A 19704-nucleotide genomic window follows, 5' to 3' on the forward strand; every position below is an offset into this window, starting at 1 on the left:
TGGGAGAAACACCGGAGACGGGACGAGAGGAAAGGTGAGGCTAGGTGGTAAGGGGGTTTAACCGACGGCAGCCATGTTTGTATAATATATTCGACTGCAATAATAGAGTCACTTTGGAAGTAGCATTACCTGCTTGCTCTACTACGCTGGCTTCGTAGATTGCAGCAACGACTGTTTGCACTCGCTAAATATAATAAAGCCAGGGGTTCTCAGGTCTGCGATCCGTGCACATCCAGCTGCGGGGTTGAAACCAGAAGAGGGTTGAGTGTAAACGACCGCTGGCTTTCGGATCGTAGCGTGGCCTGCGCGAGCGTGTGTAGGTATTTCAACAGCTGAGTTTTACGCGCCCTATCGAGCCATTTACCGGCACCGTTGTTAGCTTCGAAACGATAACCAGGGCCCAACACAAGCAGATAACGAAATTTTGACGCGGAACCGCGGAGGAACGTAACTCGTCTCGTTTGCGATCGTAATTCACCTAATGAACGGACGACGTGGTCGTTTCGACTTGTCAGTGTGTTTAGCAACCTTCCATCTCCGTTGGATTCATGTAAATCGCAATTGGTCGAGGTTGACGGTTACGGATTCGCCGTGATACGGTTTCGCGTTTCGGCGAACTAACGTAGCAGATTTGCAGCGATTAACGTGGAAACTTGAAACGTAGAAGGTCGAAAAGTTGGCGTATACTCGTACATATATTCATGGAAAGTAAAATGACGATAAAGAGGTAATGGAAGCACGAGGTAGATTTTTAGTTAATTTAGGCCGAGTGGAATACTTCTTGACTAACTGTAGATTTGTCTAAAAGAAGTTTAACTATGTTTGAACAACCTGCAGCTATGCAATCAACAAGTCAGGATATTTTTACGATTTCCTCGAGCGAGTTTCTGTAATCTGCTGATCTATGTCGCGTCTTCTCGGTCTAATTTCCAAGTTCCCTTCGGGATTAAAAAGAACTTCATTTACTGTTAACTTTTTCAACGCGTCGTAAATCGTACGTAGGTGGAGAATGGGGACAGTGAGACGAAGCGGAGGGTCACAGGAACATTATTCCGACAAGCGTTCGATTGTACAAAGGCGGGCAAAGGAGACGCAATGGCACTACGCCAAGGCTGAACTTTGTCGCAGAATCTTCACAAAAGAAGCTGCCGTGCCGTCGTTCAACGTATCCAGATACCTTTTGCAGCAGGTGCGACTACAAAACGTTAGAAAAAACCAGGACGTTCTTTCGCATTTATTGACTCCGGCCGTTTAGACGCGATCACGGTGTCTCGAACGGATATTTCGATAAACTTCTTTTTCTCTTGCGGGGAATTCCGTTTTTAATATCCTCGAGACGATTAATTAATAGAAGAATAACATTAAATTACGAAATTCCTCAGTCCACCTCGTCTTCGATATTAGAGGCGGAATAAATTTTATAGGACAAATATCAGTCGTGCCGCATCGATTTTCCATATTATTAAACAGAACGTTACCGTCCGATGTATTATTAATTAATTCGCTCGACTTTTACCGCGTTAATAGTTTTCGTTGCTCGTTTCCTTCGGCTATTTTCTTCACCCACGAACGACTCGGTTTTTCGTTTAACGCCCTTTGTCCCGTTGCCCGGTCTCGTTTGCTTTGTTCTCCTTGGTGGTTTTCTTTTTCATGCTGGTCGAGTGTCCCTTGCCACCCTTTTTTCGCTGCTCGCCCCGCTAAACGGCGAATAATCGTCTGGCCATGAGCCTGATCCTTTTGTTTCCGTTGGAACAATGCGGTCTTCCAGTGTCTCGTTTCGTCCCACAGCTGCGTCTGACCGCAGCTTGCCCGTTACTACTTGAGAACTTGGTTCTTTCCTGTGGCCTGCGCGTTCCTGTATCTCGCTCTCTACACTTTTTCTTCGTCTTTTCGCCTCTTCGCCTCGTCAACTGTTCGACCACACGGTACTTCGTGAAACATTCGACGCACCTGCTCTTTCACGTTTTTTCGAAAGGGGGACGAATTTGCTAATTGAGGAAACCTGCTACAAGAAAGAAAGTAGGGATTTGTAAATTTTCGCTTTGAAGTTCTCTCTGGGAAATTTTTATTATTCCTGGTTGTAAGGTTCTATGGTCTCGTAGTAATACAAAGTTTTGTTTGCTAATAATTATGTATGGAAGAGGGATAAGGGAAAAAGCTCGGTTATGAGGGGAACGAGAGGCAGATTATTTAAAACATTAATTGGAATAGGGACCGCAATGAAAGGTAATGATGGTGTTACTTTATGCATAGTTGACATGGTATTGTATATTATAATTTCTGTAGAGAGAGTTTAAAATTTTACTGACAAAGGTTATAGAAAGGAACGTGTAACGAACCACGCTACAGTTCAATTTCAACAGACCAATTTGCTAATAAACGAATGAATTCAGCGAGTTACTAAATGAATTAAAATGAACAAAAATTGCAGTTGTCGAACTATTCTTGTTCCGTTTTGAAAAACGGCAGTTTTTCGCTCACGAAAGCTTTCTAAGCAAAGATTAACAAGCGCGCTTCGACGTATCAGCGAATCACTAACGAATCACATCTTTCGTAGAGGTGTCCACGCGAGACGTTCTTTATATTATTAGCTTTATATTTTCACCGAATTTTAATTCAACGTATCGATCAATACGATGAACGCAACATGCCTCGCCTCTTCATTGTTTTTAATTTCGCAAATTTTAATAAACTGATGGCATGCAGCGTGCGAAGAATGGGGGGAGGGCAAGCAGGATTCTCGCCTCGTTCCTGTGGAACATACTTTAATATCTTACCAATTTAATATCTCTTCCCTTCTTCGTTATTGCCTCTCTCTCAATCTTATCTTTATCACCTTCTGTTCCCTATGTTTACAATTCCTCTATCCTTTCCTCGCCATTGTCGCCATTCTCTCCTTTTCTATTTTGACCAAGCTCCCTATCCCAGTTCTTTATTATCCTGTCTCTCTTCCTTTTCCTATCGTTTTTTCTTTTCCCTTATTTTAATAAAGTGTCATCCATAGCAAAAGGTCCGTGAAAACTGAATGTCGTTTAATTGCATTTTCTCTATCGCTTTCTTCCTTCTCTTTCACCCTTCCTTTTTCTTTGTTATAACTAAGAATCCCTGCTGTTATTATATTTAACCAGTGCAAATGCCGACCGTTGTTGTAATCTTACGGCCAGCAAACGATAATACTCGCGTCTTGGTATTGCAGCCGCAAATACTTCGTTACGGACTGCGGCATATAACGAGAATATTTGAAGTTCAGAGCAGCTATTTGTTGTGCTCTTCCGCTCTATGGTTGTGGTAAGCTTTCATAAGATGCTAAAAGCTGGAAGACAGTGGTCTCGAGACCTTATGTTTTAGAGGGAATTTAAATATTCTTTTGTTCGAGAGAAATCTTTCTTCTTGGATGGAAAGAGTAGGACTATTCTTACAAGAAATAAAATAGTGGTTGTAGTCGTTGTATAACAGTTCCGATACAATGATGGATAGTGTGGAATCACGTGATGCGAGATCAGGTAGATACGTTTCACCGGCACAAACCACACGATAAACTTTTGGCAAGGGATGATATATGACATATTGAAGAAATAAGTGATGGAATAAAAGATTGGTTACCTGAAGAAGAAGAAATAGGGTTTAAAGTCTACGAACTGATATTGGAAAATCCGATAAACAAATGACGCTATTATAACTATGTATTTTCTAACAAATCAATAACAAGGTATCAAATTATCATTCCACATATGTTTGGTAACCGAAGCCAACATCCTCAGAAATCGATCTTTCATTCAAACGAGGAAATCATATCCCCGCATACATATCGCATATCCTCTCATCCCGCAGAGCGTCGTTAGAGATTTTAATGTACCATCGAGGCGGAGTATAACTCGCGGATCACGCCGTTTTATCGAATCCAACACGTGTGGCGAGCGCCGACGAAAATTCGCATTTAACCAGCCATTGCCGTCCACGTACTGCCTAACGTATATCTAATAACAGTCATTTCGGGCAATTGTCATCTGTGTCCTTATTGGTTTCCAATATTACGTCGATAATTTCCAGCTTCCCTCCCACTTAACAGCCATTTTCGGTTGCGTGGAGAGCCTGTGCCACAAAAGAAGAGTCCCATCGTTGTCGTTTCAATGGAACACCCTCATTCTACCGTAACGTTTCCCTCGTCCAGATTATCCCACTTTACCCCATCCATTTTTCCCGCGTTTTATCTTCATCCCCCTTTCCCCCAGCCCGTTTCTCCTTCGGACCAGCATGGTCGTGCGTAGTTTTACGCGGTATCATGTGATTTTACATCATCGTTCAAGACTGACAAGATTAAAGTCCAGTCTCAGCCAGCGAAGCGGACATATTATTGGAAAATGGAGCCACAGCATCCCTACGTGCAGCGTATACGAGAAGCCTGGAGGCAAGAATTGATTCGAAACGCTCGGACGACGGTCAGCTATTCGAGCCACCCTCGCCACTCCACCCGTGTCTCTCGTTGTTGCTCCAATGGCCACACCGCATAAGCCACGCTCGTTTTATTCCCTTCGGCCTCCACCCCTCAATGGCTCGTACCGCGTGTCTCTACTTGTGTCCGAGGTAGAGAAGCGCCGGGGATGCTCCTAACCCCAAGATTAGTCGCTCTAAATCAGCCGCGGAAACGTTGGTCCGTGCGGTCGAAGAGGAGCCTTAACCGTTCCAGGGGAGCGGAGAGCTTCTGTCCATGCGATAGAACCGTGGAAGTGTAGGAGAAGGGGCGAGGCCGAATAATCTAGCCGATCAACGGCGCGTGGGATTAAGGAAGTCTGTGGTCTTTTCAAAATCTCGCTTACCATCTCTAGGTTTCCTCGATCGGAGCTAGTCCGGCAGCTATCTCCTAGAAAAAGCGTGCATTAGAGATAGAGGGTGATCGAACGACTGATATCCTGACGTTATTACGCCGATACTAAGTAGCTTTGGAAGTTTTATTCAACGAGCGATCCTTTTTTTTATATGTTAGGCTAATCGAAAAGATATGGCGATTCTAATTGTTCGGAAGGAAATTGTTTTATCTGGAGCTGCAATTAATATTAATATTCATTGTTACTTGCAATCGTGTTTTATCCGTGTAACAATTATTTTATTTTGTAGCTGTCCAATTTTTTTAATGAAATAAATTTTTAATTTCGGGCGAGATACGAAAATGAAATGTAGCTAATCTCAAATTCATTCGTCACCCTTATAGTATTTCGTTTCCATTTGTCTCCCTTCTACTTATCAGTCGGTATTAATAAATGATACATTCATTTCCCTTATACTTTCGTCGCTAATTTATGTTCGTCGAACAAGATCCCGCTAGGAGACCGGGTCAAAGTTGAATGTCCTATACTCTTTCCTCGAATCTACTTTCTCCCCCTCGCTCATTTGTTGCGACTTACCACCAGTAGCAGCGTTTGCGTTTCGTTTGTTTAAGGACTCCGACGAAGCGCGTTTCTATTAGTATCAATCATCCGCGGTATTAACGGGCTTAGAGGAGGGTGAGTCGAGGGTTGAAGTTCTCCGGCAGGATTGAAATATCATTTTAGCCAACGTGCACGTAGATCCGTTGATCCGATGGCTTGGCTGTGAAAATTTTCTTCTTGCCTACCGGCTCGCCGTTGTGAGGATTTATCGGCCTGGATAAAAGGGAACGGCGGAAGACTCGCGACCGGATCGTCTTTTTGGCGAAGAACTAGCTGGAGTGTCGACCACCAAACCCAACGGCCAGAAGAAGCACAGCAAAGGGTGAAAAGAAGCACGAGGAGAAACGGCGCGCGAAAGAACGAGAAGAGACGAAGCTGGGAATAATTTTTGAGAAAATACATCTTCCTTGCCCTTATTCGCGACAAGATACCCATCCGTTCTCCAGACCATATATCGTGCATGATGGCGCCTAGCCTTGGAAAAAGGATAAAACACTATTTTCTCTCTCTCTCTCTCTGCAATTTTTTATCTAAATGCTTTTGCCTGCGAGGTTTACTCGTTTGAAAGTGACAATGACTCGTATCGTTTCTCGCGGTAACGTTACATCGATCTAGGGTGAGAAATGACGAACAGAATCCTTTTGCGAATTATAGACAGTTCGTGGTCAATGAAACGGTTTTTCTTTTTTCATGATTCGAATGTTTGAATATCAAATTCAGTAGAATCTTTTAGTTACTTCAATCTTTGATATGCATCTTAGAGGTTTGTGTAAATATCAAAACAAACTAAATTAGGTAGACTAAAGACGAATGAAGTTTAAAAAATCTGTCAAAAGTTTCGTATATTCGACTCGCGAGGAAAAATGTTGACCATGATCATCACGTAACGCATTAAGCAATTTTGCATTCCATGTAGGACGACAGAAACGAAGGGAGTCGCAATATTTTTCTCCGCGTGTATTTGTATCCGGTTTCGCGTTCGCTCTGCCGCCTTCGAACTTCAAGTTTCCGAGGTTTAATTTTACCAGGACGATAAGACAAACGATCGGTCATAACTTAATATCCGTCTCATTTCCATACGGCGCGGCGCTGCTATTTATTACACTTTGGCAACGCCTGCAGACAGCCAATTGCGTGCATCTAAGAATGGCCTCGCGGCCCGTGATTTATTTCAACGGCGAATATGATCCTGCCGACAAAATGGATCCGCTCGTGTGTCGGCTCGATCCGCTGCAAATTTGCGATACCGTAAACTTCCACACCGGAATAGATTAGCCGGCGACTTTTACGGTCGTTGCTCGATCTCGTTTTTTCCATTCGTTCCAGCGTTTCCACTCGTTTTACAAATCGTGCTAAATTCTGAAATTGAACTTAGCTCAAAAGATACTGATATTCAAAACTTTTTCTAAGAATTTGTTCCATTCGACATATTTGTATTTGCGCGTAAACATCGTAGTTTAGGTTTCGTTAAAACATTTACGAATACCTTCGTTGAACAGTTTTTTATTCCATGACACATATGACAGTGTATCGATTCTGTTTGCATGCAAAAATGCATATCACATTATAAAATGTTTCTAGAATTTAAGACATTTAGAACGTGTTATTATAATTATATTGCTTTACATTTGAATTTTCTTCGTCTGCAACGTCCTGCGAGCCTTTAAAATCGTTTAGTTTATACGAATTTGAACGTAACACGCCAACCTTCGTGAAAGCAAACGTTCCAGCTACACAGCCGCGACTATATAAGAATTAAATTCCAACTGTTGTCGCCCATTGCGACATCGTCCCGTCCCACTTCGTTTCCTTTTACGAGACCATAAAGAAACGCGACAACGTGCATCACGCGCAATTTCACGTGTCTCTCTCGCCCACGTTGTTATGCGCATTAATCGAACAACGACTTCGACGTCGTTTCACCGTTTACCCTCGATACGACGACGAAAAGGATCGTCGCTGTTGACAGAACGCTGTTCAGATTGTAATCTCTGCCTCGTTTCTACGAGATCGTATATGTAAACAAGTGGGAAACAGACATTCTGGAAAATTATCGTAGCCGTGGAAAATGGTGGTCGCGCAACCTCGATGAAGTTATTTGTTGCGATCTTCTCGTCGAGTGCAAAATTCAACAGCCGAGCTTAACGAGGTCGTGAAATACAAGCACATCGGAGGGTATGAACAACCAGCCGCATGCCCTAACTACGCTCCTATTTCTCTCTCCTTGTTCGCGTATCTCTCGTCCGTTTTTCCGTCTATCCACTTGCCTGGTTGTCTTTCTCCGCTCGAAGCTCTCCCCTCGGTCCGCCGTATTCGTTCCAAGCTCCCGTTTTCCCTTTGGAGCAAGGAACATTCCAACGCAACGAGAGAAAATAGTGCGGTGAACCCCACTGGAAAATTCCCAGGCGCAATGAGTGCTCGATGTAATAATCGAAGTTGAGAAATTCGTGGTATTCGCCTTCCTCCGCTTTACCCCCTCAAGAACGAGAGATATTCACTCATCGCGTATGAAATATCGATCGACCGGAGAGAAGCCGATGGAGACTCTACCGCGACTATGAGTCTTAATTAGGAAAAGCGAAAAAAGATAGAAATGTCGAGCGAGTGTCGATCAATAATCGTTCGGTCGTCATCGAATCTGATTTTAGAATAATTGTCGAGTCGTACGTAGAATAATATTTATTCGATGATCATCGTTGCTGCGCGTAATAAATGTACACTGTTAAGAAATGCAACTTTGCAAATTACACTCTACTCAGGTTCAGCTGCGGCTATTCGCAATAACGTTGAAATTTGACTTCATGAGGAAAGGTGCGACTGAACGTAGTTCCAATCTTTCTTACGTCCCAACGTCACGGAACAATGGATGCCGAAGATGTTCAATTTTTCATGGCGACACCATTCGTATTAAAGCAGTGCGCAGCTGGCTGAACGCATGTTACATTTTATGCACACCGCATTTATGTATACGTTATAGACTTTCTTCTCGATTACAAAAGACGAACGAAAAATGAATATTAGATCTGATGAGGAGAGCATGGAGTATCATCGCTGTCATTTTTGAAATTGTTATTCCGAGATATGTTTTGCACCGTGTAAATTTAGATTTATTTACTCGGACAATGGAATTTAAATTACAAAGAGAAATAACTTCGAATCGAACGATTGTGTTACAAAAGAGAAAAGCTACCGAGGGAGTTCTTTTATGGAAAAACGATATTCATTGTAACGCTTTCAAACGCGTTCAGTATTTTGAATCATTTCCATGGCAAAAAATGTAAAAAAAAAAAAAAAAAAAGAAAAATACAGGAGAACAAGGAAATCAAAAATAGGGGGAAATTTAACATCGTAATCCGTAGCATCGGAATTACACGGGGAAAATGGTTGAGAATATTAAACCCGCGTAAAATCTGTTGAATTTCGAATGCGACGCAAAAATATCCGACCGAAATCGTTAAATACAAAACGCACGTCAACTCCTATCGCTGTTAAAATATTCAAACTCGTTCGCATCGACTATATTTCCTCCGTTTTCCTTCCGCTTCTTTTTTTTTTTTTTATTCTACTTGCGCGTAGATAGAGCGCTTCCTAGCAATGATTGCTAGGGAAAAAATAATAAAAACCCATCCATTCGAGTGGTATGGAAAAAAGATACGAAAAAGGAAGGGATAGATGGTGGTGTATCGGTGGGCCGCGTCGTCGCGACTAGTACTTAGTGGCCATGGCAACGGGTGGGAACTATTTTTCAGTTTTCCGCCCTTACGAGCGTCGTCCTTCTTTCTCTCGACCTTCGGCCTGGATTCCTTCGGACAGGGGACACATTTCTTCTCTTTTGTGGAAACCTTTCTGGAACGCCACCCTCTTTGTGGTCCAGACACGACAGCCATTCGCGCAACACTGAATAATACAATTCTCTTGCCGTTGTTAAACAGACACTATTCGATCGAGGCTGAATGTTCTTTTACGTCGGTTCCGTATTGGTTCCGGCACAGGAAGCGAAAGAGTCGATTAACTTTTAAGAATCAATGTTCGTAAAACGTTCCTATGTGGATAAATTAATCCTTTATCTTACAATTTCACCTCGTCAGTATGATAAGTAACTATATCACGTTTGAAATAAAATGTAGCTTTTATTTCTAAAACGATTTTCTTATTAAGTTATACGATATTTATAAATTATCGAACGTTATATAGAATCGATCTTCAACTTTACTCGTTAAACTGGTAAATTCACTTTCATATCCATTTTCGAACGACTAACCCTTTCATGTACCTGATAAAATCGGTCTTCTCGCGTCGCAACAATCGCATGCTTTCACGAATCCATTCGTCCTGGAAGAATTAACACTCGATGGAAAAAAAGGGTGGCGTTAAATGGCAGATTCAGAACGATTGAAAGCCTTTTAAAAAAAGGTCTCTAGGAACGTAGAAGAAGACCGAAGTGAGCTTAAACTCTTCAAGAGGGTTACACGGTAAAGGCGAAAAGAAAAGAGCCGGACGTCGATACAGAGTGCTGTTTACGCCGTCATCTCTCTTGTAACCTTCATCTTCCACGCCCTCTTTCAATCTCGTTCTTCCCTTTTCCCAGTTTTTAACAGACCTTCCTCGAATATCGCTCGTCCGCAAGCGTGTTCGTTCAATACCCTAGGTAATTTACTTCAATGGCCAATTACTTCAACACCTGTCATTGTTTCTCTATTTTGAAATTGTTCCCGTGTAACATAATTTATGATATTGTGCGAATGGTGCTTTTAGCAACACCGGAAGAGATTCATTTCACACACGTATAATTGATCGAACTCTTTTTTTAATCAACGTTATTACCTTGGAACTGTGGAACTTGCAAATAAATAATTTTCCTACTAATCATAAACATCGGCGTCACCGCTATATTTAATTTTAATGTGGTGCACTTTGGAAATTGATATTCCAGCGTACAAATAATTCTGCTGGACGTGACACAGTTTCTAGTTGCTCGAGTGTCATGAAGGTAAAACAAGGATGGCTAAAAAGAGAAAGGATGGAAAAGTGTATTTTATATTCGTAATATTGGAATTGTTTACTGTAAAACCTTTTACTCTATCGTATCGAAATTACAACGGAGTTGTTTCTGTTTATTTACAAATTTGTATATTAAACAACAGGATAAAACGAGTGTATTTTACTTTGAAACGATAAAAGATAAATACAGTTGACAGAATGAGGGGTGTATCGCGGGGATTTGGAGGCACACTGATTTACTGATTATACGCTTCAACGTCAATTCTTCGCATATCGATCTGATACAATGCTTCTCACGGCAATACTCTGCGAGACAATACTTCGCAAGACAATACTTCACGAGACTCATTGCACTCGTTTTTGTATGTTGCCGGAAATATAGGCGTCGCTTTCTTCCCTCCAATCGAATACCTTTTTCCGAAAACTGACGACTTTCCGAATCGATAGAACGAGGGAAGGTGAATACCGTGAAAAGTATACGAACAGTCGAAAGCTCAGACCTCAATGGCAAGGTATACGATGCATCGATTGCACTAGGGTAATTCATATTGGCAATTAGTTAATTTAAGAATCGTATTAAAATTCCGAAGTCTTCATCCGTCATCGTAAACCTAACTCTTCGGCCTGGCTCTTGTGCGCATATTGCGGAATATTAATAAATGACGCATATGTGTGTCGTCGGTTTCGTATAGTTCAAGCAATACAAATCGTGATATGTATCACTAGCTCTGTTTTCGCGTTCCTTTTTTCATCCCAGTTTTTACGGAGGGTATTTATCCGTAAAAAATGTCGACCTTGCCCCACACGATCTTTTTCATCCCTTTCGCGCGACGAGACCGGAGTACAGCCACCCCTACCCGCCGCCCCCTCAATTTGCATTTTCCTCCCTTCTTTTCCTCTCTGTCTATGTGTCTGCTGGCCTTTTTGGATCCTGTACCCGCCTTAGTCTGGGTGACAAAGGATCCTTCTAACGATAAGTGGACCAGCCGAACGGAATAAAGGTGTTCCCGCGATGATCCTCCATTTTCAACGTAACACGCCGATAAATCTTGGATGGACGACTACGATCTATCGACGAGACTAGATCACAAGCTGTTCTTTTTCCAGGGATTGATGATGGACATATTTTGTATTGGATAGCTTGAGAAACGGTAATTTTGGTTCTCTAATTTTATTTCCGAGAAATTGCTAAAGTCAATCTTTGTGCCTTTTCTTATCTTTTTCTCTTCATCTTTTAAAAGAAATGCAACTAAATATATCGAGATCTAGGTTCGTGTGTACATTGATATATAATGTTTTAAAATTAATACTATATTTTATATCTGCCCTTAATATTTAGACACGTAACATTTTAATAACATATTCACCAATAATACAATATTTTGATACGTAACGTAATAAGATTATTCGAGATGTACAATCTCGAGCGTAGTAGCTCGTTAATTATGAACATTATTATGACTGATTTATTGTCATTGGTTCATTACTCTATATTGGCAGAAGCTGTTCGTTTATCCTGTCACGATCTTTAATTATAGTTATGCAATTACGATAGCTTATATCGCAATAATCCCAGAAATAGCTGGTAATTACCAAAATTCGAGAATATGTTTATACACGATATTTTATGGAAAAAATGTAAAATCCTGTAAAAAGTACTACCCGCTTTTTATTTTTCATTTCTTCTGTCGAATTTTTATCGGTAAATAAATCAAGCTTAATCAATACAATAATCCATGTCAACGTAATAATTAAAGTCGAATGAAAGAAGAAAGAAAACATAACATTGAATTTATGTGCCCGTCCCATCGTGATCCATCTTCCGATCATTCCACCACATTTGTATTTCCATCCCGATTTCCGCAAATTATTTGCATGGTACAAATTTATTTTAGTACCCTCTGGAGTGCTAATTTAAAAATTTTCATTGGGAAATGGTACCAGGAATAAATCACGAGTTACTGGATACGCGATACATCTCGTATTGTTTATTCGCTGCATGTTACGGAGCGTAGTCAATAAATTTTTTAGTTAATAAATATACTGGCATTATCGACGTACAAGGACATTGAACAGAACAGAAACAGATGAGATGTCACACGTTTTTAAAATTCAATATGTTATTGTCAAATCTCATATTTCCAAAACTACCGCTTCATACGTATTTAAAATTAAAAAATTTATTTAAATGTAAACTTGCAAAAACGAATAATAAAAAAAGAAATGAAGAAATTTGAAGGTTCTTTCGACGCATAGATGTAGGTGAAACACTGTATACCGCGTGTATACGAACAGAGAGAAAAACCGTAGAACCGACCTCGAGTCAATTGCGAGAAGATAAGTAGCAGCCGCATCTTCGAAGTCGTGCGCAGTTTTTGCCAGTCGGTATCGCGTATGTTCTAAACACGTACGCGCTGTACGTAGAACTGAATCGTATTATGCATCTCATTCCAGTTATCCCGTGTATTTACGTAGATTCGCGTTCGTGAAATCCTCCGTGGAATTCTTCTATTCTGCAACCATATTCCCCTATAGCTGCCCCTTCCATCAGGCAAAGCTGCAGTATCGTAACTGAAAAACTTTCCATGCAACATTTACATGCGTGCCCGCCCATGCACGTAAAGTGATTTTGTTGTTACTCGTTAGACGCGTTCTACGGAGATCGCTAAAACTACCGACAGAAATCTGGAAACGACGTTTCTTCGTCGATTTTGCTTTCCATCCAGAGGAGGGTGCGGTTTTTGATCGCGTTTATGCGCAGATGTGGTTCATAAGAAGAAGAATAATTCAGGGATTTCAAGCCCGATAGTAGAAATTTTTCTATTCAATATAATTAAATGGACAAAGATACGAAGTTCCTATCTACCGATAATGTAGCTACGATAGATTGTGACGTTTGAATTTATATTTTGTTCGCTTGTAAATGCTATTCGAAAGGAAGGGATTAATTCGTGTAAATAAATTGCTTGTTACTGATACAGTAACGAAATACGCGACGAGTAAATCAAGTGGAATTTAAAAAGCTAAATATATCGATACAACTATAATTTCAAGGTAATATAGCGTTATAAAGTATTAAAGAGTTGATACCACCGCTATATTCTTTAATTTATATCGAACTGCATATTTTCCACGGTTGAACAGGGGAAGCTTGACCTGAATATCGTAAATCCATTACTCCCATCAGCTCTCTATCTCGTAGATTTATAGTACGTCAATCGCCATTACGCTTGAATGAAACAAGATGCTCATCATGCTATCGGCATAAATATGAAAAGCTCTTCGGTAGTAAGTGAATTTCAAAAGGACTGATTTCTCGATTCGACTGATCAGTCGAATCAACCGAGGATTCGTGTCCTCTCCTTTTAAACTCCTTATTTCTCGAAAAGAGAAGTGTTACGAGGAGTTGGGCTATAAATGTAGTATCGTGGAAACAAAGGCCTGTGTCGGCACTCGATAGCAAATACCACCACTCGACACTTACTAGTGTCGGACGACGGCAGCGCAGTGGTTAGCGCCTTAGGTTACGAACGTTCGGAACCCGAGTTTGAATCCCGGGACCGGAGTCCGATTTTTCTTCCACGATACAAAGTATGAGAAGAAAAGCGGCCGTATCCAGCAACAAGCGACATCTACAGCCTAAGTATTCCGAAACTGCATAAATTTTAATCGGAAAAATCCTACATTCGTGTTGATATATTTGGGTATCTTCGAATATCTTGAAAACATTTTACAAATGCTCGAGTAGCGTTTAATTAGCAGAACAATTAACGAATATCGTGTCTGCCGATGAAGATAAAAATGCATCACGTTTCACCGACTTCTCACACATCGCGCGAATTGTTTTCTCTGCAATTAATATACCTGAAAGCGTTTTCGCGTTCGTGCCGAATAACTTCATCTTTGGTTAATTTATATACGCCGAGCGACCCGGAGAATTAATTAGTTGCGTGAATAGCGTTCCCTTCTAATGTAATATGTTGCGTCTAGTGCCGTGGCTTAAAATCGATGTCAGTAGTATGTTGTATGCGATCCTTGACGATACTCGATCATGCTAACAATGTCTGCTTCCTCTGTTTCAGGTAAGGATCTAAATTTCGCCAGTAACAATGCCGGTGAGTGTTTATCTAACAATATAACATTACTATCGCTTGCGTCTCTCTTTTGTGTTATATCTTAATCGCTTGTTTTTCGTTGGATAATACTAATTAGATAATATTCTTACAGCAATAGCTAATCGATGTACATGTATATTCATGTGTCAATTGACATTTTCTTTTTCATGTAACTATCATTATTAACAGTGTCTATTTCGTCATCGATGACATTCACTCACCGAAGGTTATCGCGAGATCAATTTTATGGTCCACTAGGATGAATAGTATACCCGAAAACTTTTCCGGTTGATCTGTTATTTATTAGGATCGTAATTTCAACATAATTCACGACGCAAGAGCTATTTCGCTCTGTACGAGACAGAAACAGGTTCGAGGGCGATAACGTGAATCTATTCAAATCTACTTCTCCTTTTTCCTCGTGTCTCGCGACTGCAATTTCACCTCGAAGATTTCCCGTGCACCCGAGGACAAAAGAGACACGGGCGCAGGGGAAGATTTACGTACATTACGGGGCAAAGAAACAGGATGGTGGAGGTTGACGGAATGGAGGAACGGAACCGGGAAGATATTCTTTCGAAAAGCCCATTTTCAGTAATGCGTGAAGCTGGGTTCCCCGTGCCACCAGCAGAAATAGATCGAGATTGCAAAATGTAGCGAGATAAGGACGACAAATTACAGAAACCGTCTGGATGATTAGCTCTTGACTAGCGAATAACGAGACGAAGATGAATGTCGCTAGGTTTTACTAGTAATTTATTACCTCAAGTGAGCCTTTTTATGTTGCTGCATGATACGTTGCTACACAATTATTAGTGCTTGTTGATTCTCGTTAATTATTATCGAACATTTCGTTACTAGTCTTGATTTTATACCACGATAAATTTAAACTAATTTCGTTAATATTTTTTATTTCTGAGTTTCATATCAACGTTCTCTCAAGGATTCAATTTTCGACAATTTTACAAAACGGAATTACCAAAATCAAATTTTTCCGGTAGAATTTATATTCTGGGATCCTTCGATTTTCATGCATCCGGCGTGCAATCTTGAATTCGGTCGAACGTGTGTCTCCTTTACGAAAAGAACGCGGAGCAAAGGGTAGAGAATATAGAAAAGACGCGTAAGTTCGCTCGTTCGCGGATGCGGAAGAATAGAGCGGAGAGTTGCGGGACGCGAGCGAGATAAGATCGGCAAATTGCAAGCAATCTGGTTGATTAGACTGTACGCTGGTAATCCTGCAGGTTTCACGAGGGAGCCGAGGTACGACCTATAACAGCTTTCGACCCCCTTCGACGTGTATTAGTCGAAGAAACGAGAAAGGATAGGATGTGGAAGAAACGACCGCTAACATAGCTAGCGATGCTATATCCGCACGGTTCCAACAGATTAGGGGATTCTTGGATAGGCATCCCTGACGAATTCAGAGGAGCCTTTCTGTGCTTCAGGAACAGAGCGTATCCTTCTTCTTTTCTTTGTGTTCTTGATTACTTTAGTTTCTTTGATAATATTCGTAAACTGATTTTGGCATTTCATTGTAAGGTTAGGCTTGAACAGGAATTTTTATCGATGTAACAGTGGAAACGATAAGCGCGTTCGAAATGTAGCGTTCCAGACATTTGGAAGGAATTTTTAAGGGTCTCGAATTCCTTTTAAGATTTATCCCAGACTAAAAATGAAAAGCATTCAGCACATATGATATTAAATCAGACCTTCCTTTCTTTTCGTGGTCAAAGTTTGGAGAGTAGGCAAGATTCCAGCAAGATTGAAGTACACTTAAAATCCTCTCTCAAAAGTAACCTCTTTGGATCTCTCTCGAATCCATCTCTTCGCTCCTCATTTCCATGTAACGCCTGCATAAAACGTTACTTATCTCGAGTCTCGTTTTCGTTCCACCTTCATCAGCCTTATCTTTAGCTCGGCGAACTAGCTTGCGCGCCTCTGCAGTTTACATCAACACCGAAATCAAACTCCGTTGTCCAGCAGCTTTTTAATTTCGATTTTCAAGCCAGATTGTATGTCGCTTTTTTTCACTTTTTTTTTGTCCTTCCCATGCTTTTGTTTCAATTTATTTTGAGCCCGCCGAAAACTGGATCGTGAAATTAGCATTTTCCAAGTGTCGAGAACAGATCATTGACTGGAACTGGCACTCGATAACGAAGCGAAGAGAGCGGAAACAGGGAGGCAGAGGAAAAAAAGAACGCGTGTGCGTGGAATCGACCGGCGACAAAATTTGTCAGGGTTTCGAATTTGCGTGATATTCCCGGCGATTCATTTTGAAAACCGAACGCTGATAAATTGTCGCAGTAAATAAAATAATGTTTGCAAAATATATGCGGTTGTCGAAATGATATAGACTCGCGGAATTTCGTAGAAACGTAAGTGTATGGCTTCCAAGAGCTTTCTTCGCATTGTACCTCGAGACGATACCTTGGAATTATTAAATATTTTCCTGCATATGATCGAAATGTGAATAATTTAAATTAACAGACGTTTTTAAAATCGCTGCACTCGAACGTTGCTTGTAGAGTTAAAATTCTTCGATTATTTACTTCGACATTCATGTTACAAGCGGACGGGCGAAATAGTGGAGGAATAGGACGTTTCCATTAAACGCTTCTACACAGTGTTCCGTTTCAAACATCGCTTTCCAAACGAAATCAAATTTTAATTGTAAGCGAGAAATGATAAAATATTACGGGATGAAATTTAATAACACATCCGATGGGTAGCCAGTTTATGCTAAACGGACGAACATCCCGTGTTTGTGATACGAAAAATATTATTCGGAAATAATATTCCGCGGGACATCGTATTATTCGTTATTAAATCACGAACGGAACATGATTATTTATTTGGGAGATTACTTTTCTCTTCCGCATTTTTCCCAGTCCGTTGAATCGCATTGTTCGCAAGCGTTCGACGTACCGCGTTCATATTTAAAACAAACCGGAAGCTTGGGAAATGTAATAAATTGCGAGAAAAGATCGTCGCTCTCGGTCTGTTTATATCCCGGAGATATAATTGGAATTAAAGTTGGTCGTAATCTTCCATTAACTCGACCACATTTTTCTCTCTCTTTTGCCTGTTCTTTTGGCAAAGAAGAAAAAGATAGAGAGAGACAGACAGGCAGAGAAAGAGAAGGGACGAGCATGGGATCCATAAGCGGAAGTAGTAATAGAATTTCGAAACGGGCAAAATCAGGGGCAATGGACGGAGAGAAAAACAGAGACCGATGGACAACCAAGGACCGGGAGGAGAGACCGGAGAGTTAGGAAGGATGGGAGAGGGAGGAACATCGTCAACTCGACCACGTCTACCGAGGGATTATCGTGGGTGACAAAGGGATTTGAAAGAGGCGGCACGGAATTGGATTCTGGGAGAAACGCAAGAGGCACTCGAAAGCCGCTTTGTGTCTCTCATACAATAATTATTTGCGAAATTGTCGTGAAGCTGTGAGATATCGAGTGGCTTTTAATGACGTATATTTCTTCGAGGATCCGATAGAAATCGCTCACCGTCCCGGATATCGTGCGTTCCGTAATTATTCCGATTCGGCTGAATTAGTCTACCTCCCCCTCCCTTCGGCCCCTCGTCTCCTCAACAGGCCTTTTATTCTTTTCAATTCCCCCCTTTCGTTTTCGGTCTCCATCTCACTCCTCGCCTCGTTCAGCTTCCTCGTTTCCGTCGCCGTTTGTACCGCGAAACGTATGGAAAAATACCTACGTGCAATCCTCTCTCTCCTTCTCTCTTCTTCCCTATTTTCTCGTCGTTTTATTTCCTCTCCTCTCTTTTTTCGTTTTCGGTGGTTGTGGTTTAATTAGAAGCTGAGAAATTAAAACAAACGAACGCACAGGGGCTGTATGCCATGCTCGGTCGTAGCCATTGTTGCTCCCCCCTTTCGTGCTCGCGTGCAAGCAACGTCCTAGGAAGCCGGCAATTTGCGAAGAACCTTCCCGCCAGCCTGCGGTTTTTGCAACATGTTTTCGCCCGTCTTGTTGCTTTCAAAAAATTAGTATCTATATCTGCCGTAGCCTAAAAAACTTCGAACTCTGTAGGTTTCTATATGCTGAAATTCTTCACTCCTTTCTGTGTCACATCTGAAAAATAATAGAAACAAGAATTGCGTATAAAAGGAACCGTTAACACTATAATCTGGCATTGCATATTGATCGTACATTAGTGAGCATATCGTAGGCGTTTATATCTTAATCCTCCTCTTTTAATGCTTCCAGCGTATTACGAAATTAACGTATATGTTCTTTCAACGCAGCGATAATTTCGAAGCAAACAACCAATCCTCTCTTTCAATTTGAATGTTTCCATTTCGACCACTATTACAGTATCACAACAGGAACGAGCGTCGACCACTTTCTATCTCTGCCACTATCCCCTTCTCTCCACCCCTGTGCAAAGCCAGCCCAAGCAGAGACATACCGAAAATGCATGTGCACCTGAGAATAAAAGAGAAAAAAGCGCAAAATGTACGACGAGAGTGGTAACAACGCGCGAAAGGGGCCGGAACAAATGTGACTTTCAATAAGCGGCGTCGCTCGAAACGGGGGACGTCGTTTCGTCTGCCGAAACAACCCCCTTCCTCCCTCGCCGTTCCTTTTGCTCCCTTCGTTCGTTGCCACGCGGTCAAATTTGCTCGCCGTTACGCGAAGCGCAACACGAGGAAAAAGTCGTTGAAATAAGAGAAAGTATCACTTTGAACAGGTAGGAAGAGAATATGGGGTGGCGAGGAAGCAGCAGGAGGAATGGTTGCTCGTACGGTAGCAGGCGTATCGGTCGAATTATCGAGTGGTACGTTACGCTTTTATGCAGATTCGCCGGCGGAACGACCGGCAATTCCGGAATTAATGCCAACCGGACAAATGTTTCGCGGTTTTTCTGCTGAATTATCGTATCCCGGGAGGGCACGGCAAAACGTTCGGCCTCACCTCCGCTGATGTGTATACATCGTGTACAGCCGGGTCAGCTTACGGACCTGGATGTTTGCGGACAAGTAGTATAAATAAATCTTCGTAGTACGCTTTTTGGATAGGCATTATTATTAGTCGGGACGAGGACAGTAGAAGAAAAACTTGATGTTTCAATTGAAAATGTATTTGCTGCAGAGAAAGTTAGGCGAGTAGTATAGCTAGGTATTTGGTCAGACC

At 41.4% G+C, this 19704-nt stretch overlaps 1 protein-coding gene across 9 annotated transcripts in view; it reads left to right on the plus strand.

The window, feature by feature from the left end:
• Positions 1–19704, plus strand: part of LOC100749423 (agrin-like) — a 389618-nt gene that overhangs the window by 164050 nt on the left and 205864 nt on the right. For 7 of the 9 annotated variants that reach the window (XM_033324077.1, XM_033324079.1, XM_033324075.1 and 4 more), the window contains one exon: positions 14510–14542. The exons of the other annotated variants lie outside the window; for them this stretch is intronic. In XM_033324077.1, the coding sequence (XP_033179968.1) occupies positions 14510–14542 (33 nt within the window). The remainder of the gene's footprint in view (positions 1–14509; positions 14543–19704) is intronic. 9 annotated transcript variants of the gene reach the window in all.

The sequence above is a fragment of the Bombus impatiens genome, unplaced genomic scaffold (assembly GCF_000188095.3).
Source record: "Bombus impatiens unplaced genomic scaffold, BIMP_2.2 scf_1461, whole genome shotgun sequence".
NCBI lineage: Eukaryota > Metazoa > Arthropoda > Insecta > Hymenoptera > Apidae > Bombus > Bombus impatiens.